Consider the following 12,971-nt stretch of genomic DNA (forward strand, 5'->3'; position numbering starts at 1 on the left):
CTTGTCATACAATATGCGAATAACCTTTTCACTTCTCTTTCCCTTTTGTAAACCAACTCTGACACCTGCTTTGGGATTTACCTTTTCATTTTAAGTTGGTTTTATTTATTTTGGTATAGGAGCTCAGGAACATTACTCAATAAGAAGTCAGTTATTACTTGCTATTGCAACAGAGAAACTAGCTGAAATGCCTGGCAACATATATATTAAATAATCTGAACCTTAGACAGTTCAGCCAGGCATTTATCTATCCCATGAATCATGTTTTTTCAGATTAGCATACTTTGTTACTTTTGCCTTCCACTCCTCCTCCTTCATGACAGAAGGACAGTCCCCTAAATTGTATGATTGGACACAAAAGATTGCACACTGCGACACTCCTATTTCCTCACAGACCTGGGGCAAACGCATCAAGACAGAACTCCAAGCCAACCAGAGAACCACCAAAATGAACCTTCTTCCCTCCTTCTTTACGGAGACATGGGCCCTTCTGCTTATTTTCATAGTCCTCCTGGTACTGTGAGTAAAATATTCTTTATCGGTTTTTTGCTCATGCCATTTTCCTGTTCTTGCCTTTGTTCATTTTCACGCAACTACTCTGCTGAAGAGCAAACAGGTAGGTGTGATTTCTAGACTCTAATGAAGCTCTGGGAAATAGCAGAGGAGTCTAAAGACTGTACACATGATCTTGCTCCACAGTTTGGAGTGTTCCTGTGCACTGTTACAATCTTGCTGCTAAGCATCAAAGCAATAATCGAATAATAATGGTGCCAGGCACCTGTTACCAGCAGGGTGCTGGCTTCAGTGAGGATTGTGATCCCTTGGGTTATTTTCCACAGAGACATAGTATAAGGAAGGCTGCGCCTCTGACTGAGGTTGCCCTATGTCAGGGAGCAGTAGGTGACCCTACTGCATGGCCTGCAAAGGTGGAGAGCAGCATAAAGGTGCCAGAAAAAGAGCATTCATAGGATCAATTCTTACTCTTCCAGACCTTTTCCATAGTGCTCAGGTAAGAAGCTCCATGCATGAGCACCTGGACCAGGAGGGACACTTTGCAGAAGTCAGATTTGCCACACGCCTGCAGGGACAACATCCCATGCCCATCCCCGCAGCCCACCTTTGCTGGGGGAAGAAATAAAGCCTAGAGCAAGGTCAGGTCTCTGCTCCTGGCTTTCCAGACAGATTCCATCGGGCAGAAGCATATCCCGCTGCTTCACAGGAGCTATGCTAGCAAGAAAATGCTTTAGTCCGTTTTGCAGATGCTGGCCGAAAGCCCCCTTCTGCTGGGACATACAGCATCTCCACTGGCAGCCCCTGCCAACAAGGCTGGACTGACAAACTTTGTAGTGTTGACAAGCCCTTAGGCAGAGACAGCATGTTACTAGCCATAAACCTTAATGATTAATGTGGTGCACATGAGCACAATCCATTTGTCTGCCCTGGCAGTGCTCCAATGATGGCAGTTCAGTAAGCTCTGAAACTTTTAGCCTTTTTTTTTTTTTTTTTTTGAGCCATTTCCTGTCATTTGGATCACTCAAAAGCCTGTTTGGGGCAGACTATTCAAACCGCCCCCTCCCCATTATTGACCTAAACCCTCATATTTCAATAACTGTGGCCATCTAAGGTTGCCGGTTACCACACTCCCACCTTCTGCAGCTACTTGCAATTTTCTTGTGGCAAAAGGGACAAAGCCCAGATCTCTGTGCTCTGATAACTGAGCTAAAATAGGAATTTCACTGCCCATTAGCACAGGCAGGGTGTTCAGATGCTTCTTGTCCATCTGGGGCAACGTTGCTCCAGTTCACACAAGGAGGAGTATCAGGCATTTCTGGTTTCAATCCGTGGTGAGAAGTAGTAACGATTATTCTCTGGCCTTACACTGAATGGTCCTTCTCAGCCTGCAGAAAACTATGTCACATTTTAGTCGTAAGAGCATTAGGCTGCATTTTCCTGGCCTTGTTTCAAATGGATTAAGCCTAGCCTATGTTCCTACAGCATTTCTGGGTTTTGTAACCAGCCCAACCTGGCAGTTCCCGGTCTTCCTGCAGCCCCAGCTGCCCATAAACATTAAAAATGAGAATCCACAGACATTTTATACCTAGTACTGAATTAATCTTGGACAGAAAAGGTTAAACATTGACAAACTGAGCTCTGTAAAACCTTTGTGCACCTGTAAACACCCTGTTCCCTGGTTTTTGACTGCTCTGTTTGGACCATAAGATGAGGTCCGCTGTTGTTCTCTGGCAGAACCTCTGCTGGGGGGACTGATCTCATTCAGGGTCCCACAGATTTGGAGAAGTATTACTAATTGCAAGGGAAACCCCCCTAAGTCTCAGCCTAGACGCTGGCTTTTCAGGAAAGCATCCCTAACATGCTCTCTGATAACATCCCTCTCCCAAACTTTTGCAGCTTTACATCCCTTCTGCAATGAACCACTCACTCGGGAAGCTGCAGCTACTAAATAAAAACAAATATTTTGAGGAGCTCTTTCAACACAGCCAAAGACAAGCTTCAAAGGGCTGCCGCCCAGACCCTTGTTGAGAAACAGAAGGCCCTGAGGTAGAAGTAATAATTTTACAGCTGCCAAAAAGGGTGCTTCAGAGGAGAGAAATCTGCAACGCTGTCAATAAAATCTAAAGAGAAAACCATCAAGACAAGATTTCCTGATGCACCACTGAGCTAACACCAGGCTGAGGGGAGGGAGAAAAATAAATGAAATTAAAGTGCACCTTGACAAAAGCCCTGTTTGGGACATCACTTCTGGCACTGCCTTGATTTCTCATCAGTAAAAACATGTAAGCTTGGTGTTCCTTATTCCAGCTCCCTTTTCTGCCACTCCTTTGGATGGCAATGAGCTCCTCTCTTGACTTTTGCTAAAGGCTTTAAGATCCTGTTTCCACCATAGCACCTATGCCTTTAGGAGGCAGCTGCTTTTACATCAAAGTGATCTCTCTGAAGCTATGTGCAGCAGCAGTGAGTCCTACTGTGTTTATTAAGTAGTTTTTACAGGGCAATTTTCTCTTGGGCCACTTTTTCCCAGCTCCCGGATCAACCTCCTCTACTTAGAGCCAGAGGGACAGCGCTGCCGTCTCCCGGCTTAGGAGAGCTCGCAGCCCCGACGCCACGGTGATGTAGCACTTGTTCGTCTTTTCTGTCCCACAGATATGGGATCTGGCCATTTGGTTTCTTCAAGAAGTTGGGAATTCCTGGACCAACACCTCTGCCTTTCTTTGGCACGTGCCTGGAATATCGCAAAGTAAGTGACAGAAGCCTTGCTGGCTCCAGAAATATCCACCTTTGCTCATACAGCTGTAGCTAAACAGATACATGGTGTTCATAACTTATCTCCAAATGCCAAGCTCTGCTCTAACGCACAGGTTATGCAAAGGCCAGCATGGGATAAAGGCTCAGAAACAGACCATGGGGCCTTTACAGCATCTCCAAACAAGCACTCGTGGATGACTGATTTACAGCTGCCCTTTGTTGGCATCCTGGCAAACAGCTCATTCACAGGCACGATGTACATTTATGCTGTCCTTTATAATGTTTTTGAAGAGAACTCAGAAAGCAGCTCTGAACATCAGTTTACAGATATTCCTCCCAACCCATCGTCTCCAATGTCATCCCCTCTATCACATCCTCTCTAAGATAACTTTTAAATTGCATTCCACAGGGTTTCTTGGAGTTTGACAATGAATGTTTCCAGAAATATGGAAAAGTCTGGGGGTGAGTATGAACCACCGATCTCTTAAGAAGAGATCCATACAAAGGGGAGAAAAATTCATTAGGAAAGCTCCCTTTTCTCTACCTGCAGCCCCGATCGCCCCAGCACGATGAATACAGCAATGATAGGATGCTTGAGGTGGCTTACATTAAAGCCTCATGATTGCAGGGCTGTGCCACTGTCATGCTATATGGAAATTGCTTTGACCTATACTATGGAAGCTGTTTGAAAACTGATAACAAAAGGCCCTCACCTGCTCCTAACAAAGTCAGCTGCAAAACTGCTACGTGCTTAAGGGAGAACCTGGTACTGGGAGGTCAGGTTCCTCTGGTTTACCAACACCAGAGGAATGTGAGTAACTCCCAGTACAGAGTGAATAAGTAGAGCCAAAGTCTGCAGACAGTTGTGCTGCTCATCCTTACCTGCTGCAGTGGGAGCTAGGTACAGCTATCGTCACTCTGCTCTGGACATCTCCTGTGGCCTTTATCACTGCTGTTATAAATTAGGCTACCAACTTGCATATCCTGTATAATGTATCTATTGGTCACTAGAGTGACTTTAAAAAATGGAGTCTGGAAAAGATATTTTTACATAAATGGGGAAGTGCATAAATCTGATTAATCTACATCTGTTCCAGGAAAACATTCAGAACTGGCAGCTTAAAAAGACAAAAACAAGCACTGAGTTTCATCTCCAAGGATACTTCAGTGCTGTCAGGCCAAGTCTCCAGATGCCCAATTCAAGAGCCTGAAAGAGGTCAAACAAGTTTCCTCCTAATACTGTAATGTGTTTAAGTGCCTGGAAAAACACAGAGTCAGGGGAGAAAGTGAAGACACTTGCTTCATTTATTACCTGGTTCTCTGAGGGACTGAGCCCTGCTCATTTCCCAGTGGATTTGGAAGGTGTTTAGTCCCCTTTATCATTTAGAAAACCAGATGGGAGACAGCCTGTGAGTCCTTTTCCCCATCTACTTTCTATATTTCTGTACTTAGGTGTCTGCAGAACAGCAAGGCTGGTGACGGAGGAGCATTTGTTTAACACATGTTGTTTCATGGGCATGAGCCAAGCCTTGCACTTCAACTACCTGGAGTCATTTATTTGTCTCCTCTTCTCCCCCCGCCAGGTTTTATGATGGCAGGCAACCTGTGCTGGGTGTCATGGACCCCCAGATCATTAAAACTGTGCTGGTTAAGGAGTGTTACTCCACCTTTACCAACCGGAGGGTAAGAACAGAAGCATCGTGACGTACCACAGAGTCCGAAAAACAAAGTACAGGAGGAGACAGCATGCCAAGCATGTAGCCAGGTTCCCATAGGGGATGAGTGCACTATAGGGATTACTGTAAATGGCCACTGTATGTCACTGTTCCCCTGCCTTACAGCCTGGGGACTGCATGCCCAGGCTGGCAGAGGAAGATGTTTCCCTGCACATCAGATAAATTATGCTCTCACACCTATATATATATATAAATCTGTGGATGAATTTGAGTCTGTGTGAGCAAGCAGGAATCTGTAAAGGTCCAGCACATGTGCCACTGGCTGGGATGCAGGATCCTGGTAACACAGTTCGGTGTGGGCACATGCATACCTACGGGTGTTGGGCTTGTTGGGTTACTTGTTCTGGATGTGGAAATGGCATCTCACAGCTGGTTTACTGCAGGAAAGGGGATTGTTTACATATGTGTGCTTGAGAGAGGCTGTTTGTAAGGCCTTAGCCTGCTGCTGGTAGTAATGCCCTTGAAATAGCCTGGACAGGGACTTGCATGCTACATTCCCATCCTTGCAAGAAAGCCTCTATCTTTCCTGGGGATAACACCTTGCCTTTTCCTCCCTCTAGCATATAGAGCTAGCAGGGGTGCTGAAAAACGCTGTCTCATTAGCTGAAGACGAACAGTGGAAGAGGATTCGTACTGTGCTCTCTCCAACCTTCACCAGTGGGAAACTAAAGGAGGTAAGACAGAGGAGCAGGTAAAAACTAAATCACAAAGTCAGTAGACACCATTTTCAGGCTAAGATTGTCACAGGGGTCCAATTTCTTTAGTCAGAGCCTGGCAACTAAGCTGGCCTGTTTAATTTATGCCTAATTTAAAATGAAAAAGGCTTAAAATAAAACCTTAGCAGAAAGATCTTATTTGTAAATATTCATGAAACTCCCCGTAGTCTTTGTAAGCCTGTCTTAAAGAAGTAAAATGTACTATACTGAAGTGACCATCTCTGGTTTGTGTTACAGATGTTCCCTATAATGAAGCACTATGGGGAAGTTTTGGTGAAAAATGTTCAAAAGCGAGTGGAAAAGGACAACGCTCTATCTGTAAAGGAGTAAGTAGCTGCTAGGAGCAGCAGGCTAAGCAGCAAACCTTGTTAGCAGGTGCTGTGGTTCATTTGTTACTGGCAATACAGATCGCTCACTGGGTAAACCAGACCTCTGAAATGAGGAACGGGGCTAGCTGAAAGCCTGGCTGGAAATTTGAAAGGGAAAATTTAAGCTGGGACGTTAGTGAAAGTTCCTAGAGGCAAAGACCCAGAGAGAAGGCTTCTGAAGGGAATTAAATGGGGAGTAGAATGCTCCAGCACAGCTTTGTGAATCCACAGATCCAAGATAACTCCAAATCTGCCAGGAAAACCCAGTTTTCCCTGCATATGCTCAGGATCTCTGCACACCACCTTCTCATACTGCAGAAGACTGGGGTTGCTGACCTCTCTACTCTCCCCCGCCCCAGCACTGTGGGCTGCTCATCCCTCACTTGCCTCATTGCCAGGGGGAGTGGGGAAGAGGCTGTAGCATGGCCCTGGGTGTGTTGTCCTCATCTGTGCCCTCCATATGGGCTCTGGAACAAAACCTGTGTATTTCACCACCATTTTCAAAGCACAGATACAAGAAGGGGCAGCTGCACACCAGTAGTTGCACAACAGCAAAGCTCTCCCCTACCAAAAACCCCATAAGGAGAGGGCTTAGACACTTTGTAATGTTATAGGGCTGTGCTGGGTTAAACAAGACCCTTTTCATGGCATGTTTGAAGGAAGGTGTGTTACCACCCCTCTCAAGGAAGCTAACATGCTCAAGAGCCACATGCTGTCCTTGCACTAACCCATTCATATAACTACATGCTGTTCTAAAATCCTCAGAAAAGCTGTCCGATTACAAAACCCACACAGGCTTCAAACCAAAGCTCTCTAAAAATCTATCCCTTTCACTACAAGTGCTTTTCAGTTGCCATATATCCAATTTCCTTTTCAAAACCAGGGCAGGAGGTCTTATGAGAATTTGTATTTGAATGTCACATAGGCATTAGGAAAAAATATATTCACTTGGTCCAAATACTTAACCACAGTCTCTCTTTTCCATCTTTCCTCAGTGTCTTTGGAAGCTACAGCATGGACGTCGTCACCAGCACTGCGTTTGGTGTGAACATTGACTCCATGAACAACCCCAAAGACCCCTTTGTTAGAGAGATGCAGAAGTTGGTCAAGTTTGACCTTTTTGACCCAATCTTCGTCTTGACATGTAAATGACTTTGCTGAAAACTTCATTCAGGTGTCAGAGTATTACTGAAGCATGACTTTAGCAAGCATGTCAGAGACTGATGCATCTTATACATTAACAAATCAACTACTGCTTAGATAACTGCACTAGCTAGGATGGAAATCCTAATAGCTCTTCTCTCGTTGTCTCCTCATTGTTAGCTTCATGCTAAAACTCTGGGTAGGAGTTGGGTAAAAACTTCCTCCACCTTTGACATCCACAATGCAAGAAACATATGAACATCCCAGCCAGTATCCAAAGTAGTGCTGGAAAATGGTTTGGGGGTTGAAAAGCAAGTTCAGCTGTGAGTCTTAAGGAGAGCGGTGCTATCTGAGATGCATTTTCTGGAAGAGAGTGCTGAGTGGGGACGGTAATTAGACGCAATTTCCTAGCAGTGCAATATCTTACAGTGATGGTGATGGACCTCAAATCACTTGTAACCTTAAGTCAAGATTAGACACCTTGCTAGAACACAGGGAAGGCAGTGATCTGTGCATAGAATAAGTTCTGGTGATGTAGAGTTTAGGAGTCTGTACACAAGCTCAAGATCCAGTCTCTATAATGAAGGAAATGCTCTGAAGGGGACTTGAAAAATGTTTGCATAAGCATAGCATGGCAGTGAATAGCTCCATGTGAAAAAAAAAATTCAGAATTTGTAACATTTCTCTTGATCCACGTTCCTGTCATAGAGCTGTACAATGCACAGAAGTAACCAGTCCCTAGAAAGTAGTGCCTTAGAAAAAGGCAACATATGCTTTGGTCATCTCTTAAAGCAAAGACTGCATCCAGCTCAGCTGTGCCCAGTTGACAGGAACTTGGGAAAGGGTTAATGTCAAGACAAACTATCCCAAGAAAGAGAAAGAGGAGAAAAAGGTAAACCCCAGGCTTTGCCCAGGTAGAGAAACCAAGAGAGGAAGTAATTTCTCAGTAGCACCATTGCTTCCTCAGTAACATCCACAGCTATCTTATGAGGTGGAGTTTGTTTACAGTTTGGGATTTTATTTGTGTTTTTCAGCTGTATTCCCATTTTTTATTCCTCTTTTGGCCAAGATGAACCTAAGCTTCTTCCCCAGAGATGCTGTAGATTTCTTCACGAGAGCCATCTCCAAAATTAAGCAGGATCGTGAAAAGGAGACTCACAGGGTAAGCAAGCATGAATTTGCTAGCAATTGTGGCAGAAAAGACACTTAAAAGAAATATAATTAGGGTAATATCAAAGGCAAAGCCAAAGTACTCAAACCCCTGAATCTGCTTAAGTATAAACATTTGATTTTAATACTGTCAGAAAATTCTCGCCTGACCAGTCCTGGAAGAGAAGCAGGACGTACAAAGTCCACTATGATCTGAAGCTAAATCCAGATAAGGGCTCAGTAGAGTTGGACTAAGCTTGTGTTTGCAGAACTTGTAATAAGACAAAGAAAGAGACTCCCTGAAGAAGATTAGACAGAGGATGAGAGCAGAGTAAGCAGCACAAGAACACCAATACCACCTTTCAGGGTTTTGCCTTCTCCCTCTTTCTTTTGAAAAACTGAAGCTATTTCCTGGCAAAATTCTACCTTTTAGAGCTTGGATCCCTTTCCCAAAATCCATTCAAGACCCTACTCTCCCACCCAATGGCTTCACAAAAAGGACAGATAGGTTTCCAAAATAAAAAGCAAGTGTTTTGTTTTTCAATAAGAAAGTCACATGCATTTCGGGGATGCTTTCAGTTCAAAAACTGTGCTTAGGCTATGAAATCTGCTTATCTGAGCTCTTCAAGGGACCTGTCACCAAAGAACTCTCCTGCTTTTCTTCTCAGGGCAGAGTAGATTTTCTGCAGCTGATGATTGAATCCCAGAAGTCAACCAGTAACGACAGCAATGAAGCTAACCCCTCACATAAAGGTAACAACATTCAAATACTCATCATGGCAGCAGGGGCTGTGGGAGCAAGGAGAATACAGGGAGCTGTTTCCCAGAGAAAGGCTCAGCGGGTCACCACCATCTCCACACAGAAGTCTGTCCCTTGTTGCCAGCACCAGGGCTAAGGGGAATCCCTCAGATCCTTTAACAGGGAGTAAGGACTGCCGTGTCAGTCATTTATACCCAGGAAATCATCCAGCTCCTCTGTCAAATGCCTCTTTCCAGACAGATAGCAGAGTTGCTATGAATGTGTTATCAGAAAACCACCAAAACAAACCTGCCTCAACCCCACCTATTGCTACCTGTTCCTGGCTGAGACCATCAGCCAACACTGGTTTTGCTCATCTCCCCACATCCTCTCTCCTCACAGCCCTGAGCGACATCGAGATACTGTCGCAAGCATTCATCTTTATATTTGCTGGGTACGAGCCCACCAGCAATACGCTTTGTTACCTGGCGTATGAACTGGCCACGCATCCTGACGTGCAGCAAAAACTGCTGCAGGAAATCGACACAGTTTTACCCAACAAGGTAAGGGGATGTTGAGTGATGGTGAAGACCTTCTGACCCTGCTGTCCTTCCTTGTTCAGTCAAGAAAATTAGAAATCTTTAGCTCCTAAATACCCTCCTCCTGGGATCTTCCAACAGCTCTAAGACACGTACATACACACACACACACACACACACACACTGAGACAACTCAGCCTTGTAGAGATTTTTCTTTTGGCAGCTAAAACCTTCCAGGCCACCCGCTGCACAAACCCGTTTGCCGTACTCTGCACCCATGCACAAATGGATGTGGATTTCCAGGGATTTCCATCGCTCAGGGGTGGAAAGTGAAACCAATTACACAATTGCTGCCTTGCATTTTCTTCTTCAGTGAGTTTAAGTCATAGCTGGGGCAGTAGGGGTTGGGGACACTCTGGTCTCAGCAGTCATTTTAGGACAATCCAATCCTCATGCCAACATACCTGGCCACCCTTTCTCCTGTCATCCTACAGGCTCCTCTCACATATGAGGCGATGATGCAACTGGAATATCTTGACATGACAGTGAGTGAAACCCTTCGGCTCTTCCCCCTTGGAGGACGGCTTGAGAGAGCCTGCAAGAAAGACGTAGAAATTAATGGAGTGAACATTCCCAAAGGAACCGTTGTTGTAATCCCACCCTATACCCTGCACCACAACCCTGAGTACTGGCCAGAACCAGAAGAATTCAGACCAGAAAGGTACCAAAAGCATAATGAAAGGGGAGAAATATAATCCTGCTTTTTTCTCACATAGTAATTAAGTATTAATCTCTAATTAGCTTGCTAATGGTGGTCTTCCTATCTTTTTACAAACAATACTGTTGAGAATTTGCAGGCTCATAAGAATGTCATTTTAAGAGGAGGGTGAGCTTTGCACTTAAAGCAGGGTTTCAGACAAATAATCTTATTGCCAACAGAGTGGGAGGTGGTGGTTTGGGTTTGGTGGGGTTTTTTGTTGTTTTGGGATTTTTTGTGTTTTTTTTTTGTAATCACTAGCCATGTTTCTGTATAATTTTCATTGCTGAACATGTTTCCAACATGCAGGCTTTGCTACAAAATATACCAAAGTTGACCATTCAAGAGTTTCCTTCCGTCTTTGTTTGCAAGAAGTGATAACTTTTCCCTAGTTTGTTATTTTTATAATGGGTATCAACCTCTCATTCCCACCAAGACTGAAGCCATAGGCTGCTCCTAACAGACGACCCCCGGTTTCTCTCCCACTAAGTACAACAGATAGGAAATGTCAGTCATTTTGGGAGAGCATGTAGATTTTCACATTGTTCCTAATTTCCACTCTGGATGGACAGAATTAAGCTAAATGCTGAAGCTGGATCCCACCCCAGCCTGGATGAGGGCTCTGACACAGCACTTGATTGCTGGGGTATGCTGAGGTACCTCAGTGAAAAAAACAAACAAGTCTCTGTATGGTGCCAGCAAGAGATCTCTGGATAAGTAACACAGAAATGTAATTTTTTTTTGGTTTTTTTTCTGCCTTCTTTTTTTCCCCCAACCATGTCATTATCCAGGTTCAGTAAGGAAAACAAAGAGTCCATAGACCCGTATACGTACCTGCCCTTTGGAGCTGGTCCCAGGAACTGCATTGGGATGCGGTTTGCTCTTCTGACTCTGAAAGTTGCCATCACCATCCTATTGCAACATTTCACCTTCCAGACCTGCAAAGAAACTCAGGTGAGGAGCACATTACATTTCAAAACTCACACACGAAGAGCCAGGTGCCTAGTTTCTCACTACAGGTGCTAACACCCGGTGCTTGGCACTTTCAACTGAGGTGCATTTTCAGACACTACAGGTCAAGTTATGTCCAAACCGTGGCCAAGTTTCTTTCCTTTAATCTCTACTTATTTAATTTGTCTATCTCCAAGTGTGTTTTTCTCTTATTGTTGCAGATCCCTCTCAAGCTGAGTTCACAGGGACTCTTAACACCAAAGAAACCAATTGTTCTGAAGGTAGTCCCCCGGACCAACACCACACCTGCAGAGGCGTAAAACCCAGCCGCATCTGCAACAATTCTCCATCGTCTAATGATTGCTGTGCTAACAAAGGGATCATACATCACAGGAAATCTCTCCTACGCCTACAGACACAGAAGAGCAGCTCTAGTTAATTCTGGAAGCAATTACTACATATTTACTAATAAACATAGCTGTCAGAAATGTAATGTGGATCACTAGGCAGTGACAGTACACAGTCCCCTTAATTTTAATTGCAGAAAACTAGAAATAAATCCAAATGAGAAGCTGATCATCCACTTCACTTCTAAGGGGACTTCTCCATCTGGAGAGAAGGAATTACTGTCGCATCCAAGAGAAACAAGGTGTGATGGAAATTCAAATCACCAGACCTTGCTGGGCAGGGACGGGTGACGTTCTTCTTGGTGTATTGATGCTTGAATTTTCATGTGTTATAATTGAGACAACTGGTGTGAGACTACATCCTAGTTACCAAACCTCTTTTGTGCCATGTGTTAATTAAACTAAAGTGTGTACAAATACTGTCATTAAAAATGTTTGAGAGCTGCTCTGTGTTGTGTATAGCAGCTGATCACTTCCTATTTGAAAACCGTATTCAGCCTCAACCCTTGAAATTATCCATGTACATTGCTTTCCACTTAATTTAATGAATCTGATCCTTCATTTAATGCAATCAAACCCTCCCATTTGTACAGTATTTTACAAACACTGTAACTCCCACCTCTTACTTTGATTAAGAGGTTGCCTTCAGTTCAGCAGTGGCCAACCCTTTTCCGTGCTGGAGCGACAGAGGATGGATTGAAGAAAGCAGCAGGAGCAGCTCACAGGAGGTGGCAACAGCACTGCAGGAGGGCCACTGCTCCTGGAGGAATTGCCTAGGCACAGCTTGTAGCTGAGCCTTGCCTCCCAGAGCCACGGATGGGGTTTACACACTGCCCATAGTGGGATGTTAGCCTGCTGCGAGCTTCTTGGCTCTTGAACTGCTCCAGAGCAGTCTACAGCTTGGGCCCTATGAGCTGGTCCTGCCATCAGTGCGATGCTTTGCCCAAAGGACTCACGCCATCCCATACCATATAAACAGGGAATATCAAAAAAGCAGGTGGGAGGTCCTCCCAGATCTGAATTTCACACACCAGTTGACCCTAGTGAATGGTGCTGGTCCTGACACCTTCAAACCACAAAGGATGCTGGTAAAATGGGAAAGGCTTTTAGAAGAGCTGCAAGCCAGATCAAGTCACCCCTTAACTTTCTCCTGGCATCCTTCACTCCAAGGCAGTATTTTCCAAATCATGCTCTATAATTCC

General features: G+C 44.6%; 1 protein-coding gene across 1 annotated transcript; it reads left to right on the forward strand.

Annotated features, from left to right (window-relative positions):
• The first annotated feature begins 355 nt into the window (after window positions 1-355).
• On the forward strand, window positions 356-12,215 carry LOC142062469 (cytochrome P450 3A9-like). Its single transcript, XM_075104849.1, has 13 exons — window positions 356-519; window positions 3,163-3,256; window positions 3,674-3,726; window positions 4,848-4,947; window positions 5,561-5,674; window positions 5,954-6,042; window positions 7,080-7,228; window positions 8,262-8,389; window positions 9,045-9,129; window positions 9,518-9,678; window positions 10,149-10,375; window positions 11,203-11,365; window positions 11,584-12,215. The coding sequence occupies exons 1-13, from the start codon at window positions 449-451 to the stop codon at window positions 11,680-11,682; spliced, it is 1,533 nt and encodes a 510-aa protein (XP_074960950.1). The 5' UTR covers window positions 356-448; the 3' UTR covers window positions 11,683-12,215.
• Window positions 12,216-12,971: the final 756 nt, after the last annotated feature.

Source organism: Phalacrocorax aristotelis, chromosome 10, assembly GCF_949628215.1.
Source record: "Phalacrocorax aristotelis chromosome 10, bGulAri2.1, whole genome shotgun sequence".
NCBI classification, from domain to species: domain Eukaryota; kingdom Metazoa; phylum Chordata; class Aves; order Suliformes; family Phalacrocoracidae; genus Phalacrocorax; species Phalacrocorax aristotelis.

Bases quoted from the DNA above. Each gene is read 5' to 3' on its own strand.
- LOC142062469 (XM_075104849.1), top strand. From the start codon at position 449: ATGAACCTTCTTCCCTCCTTCTTTACGGAGACATGGGCCCTTCTGCTT. The intron at 3,257-3,673 runs GTAAGTGACAGA...TGCATTCCACAG, and splicing joins CGTGCCTGGAATATCGCAAA to GGTTTCTTGGAGTTTGACAA. The intron at 3,727-4,847 runs GTGAGTATGAAC...TCCCCCCGCCAG, and splicing joins AAATATGGAAAAGTCTGGGG to GTTTTATGATGGCAGGCAAC.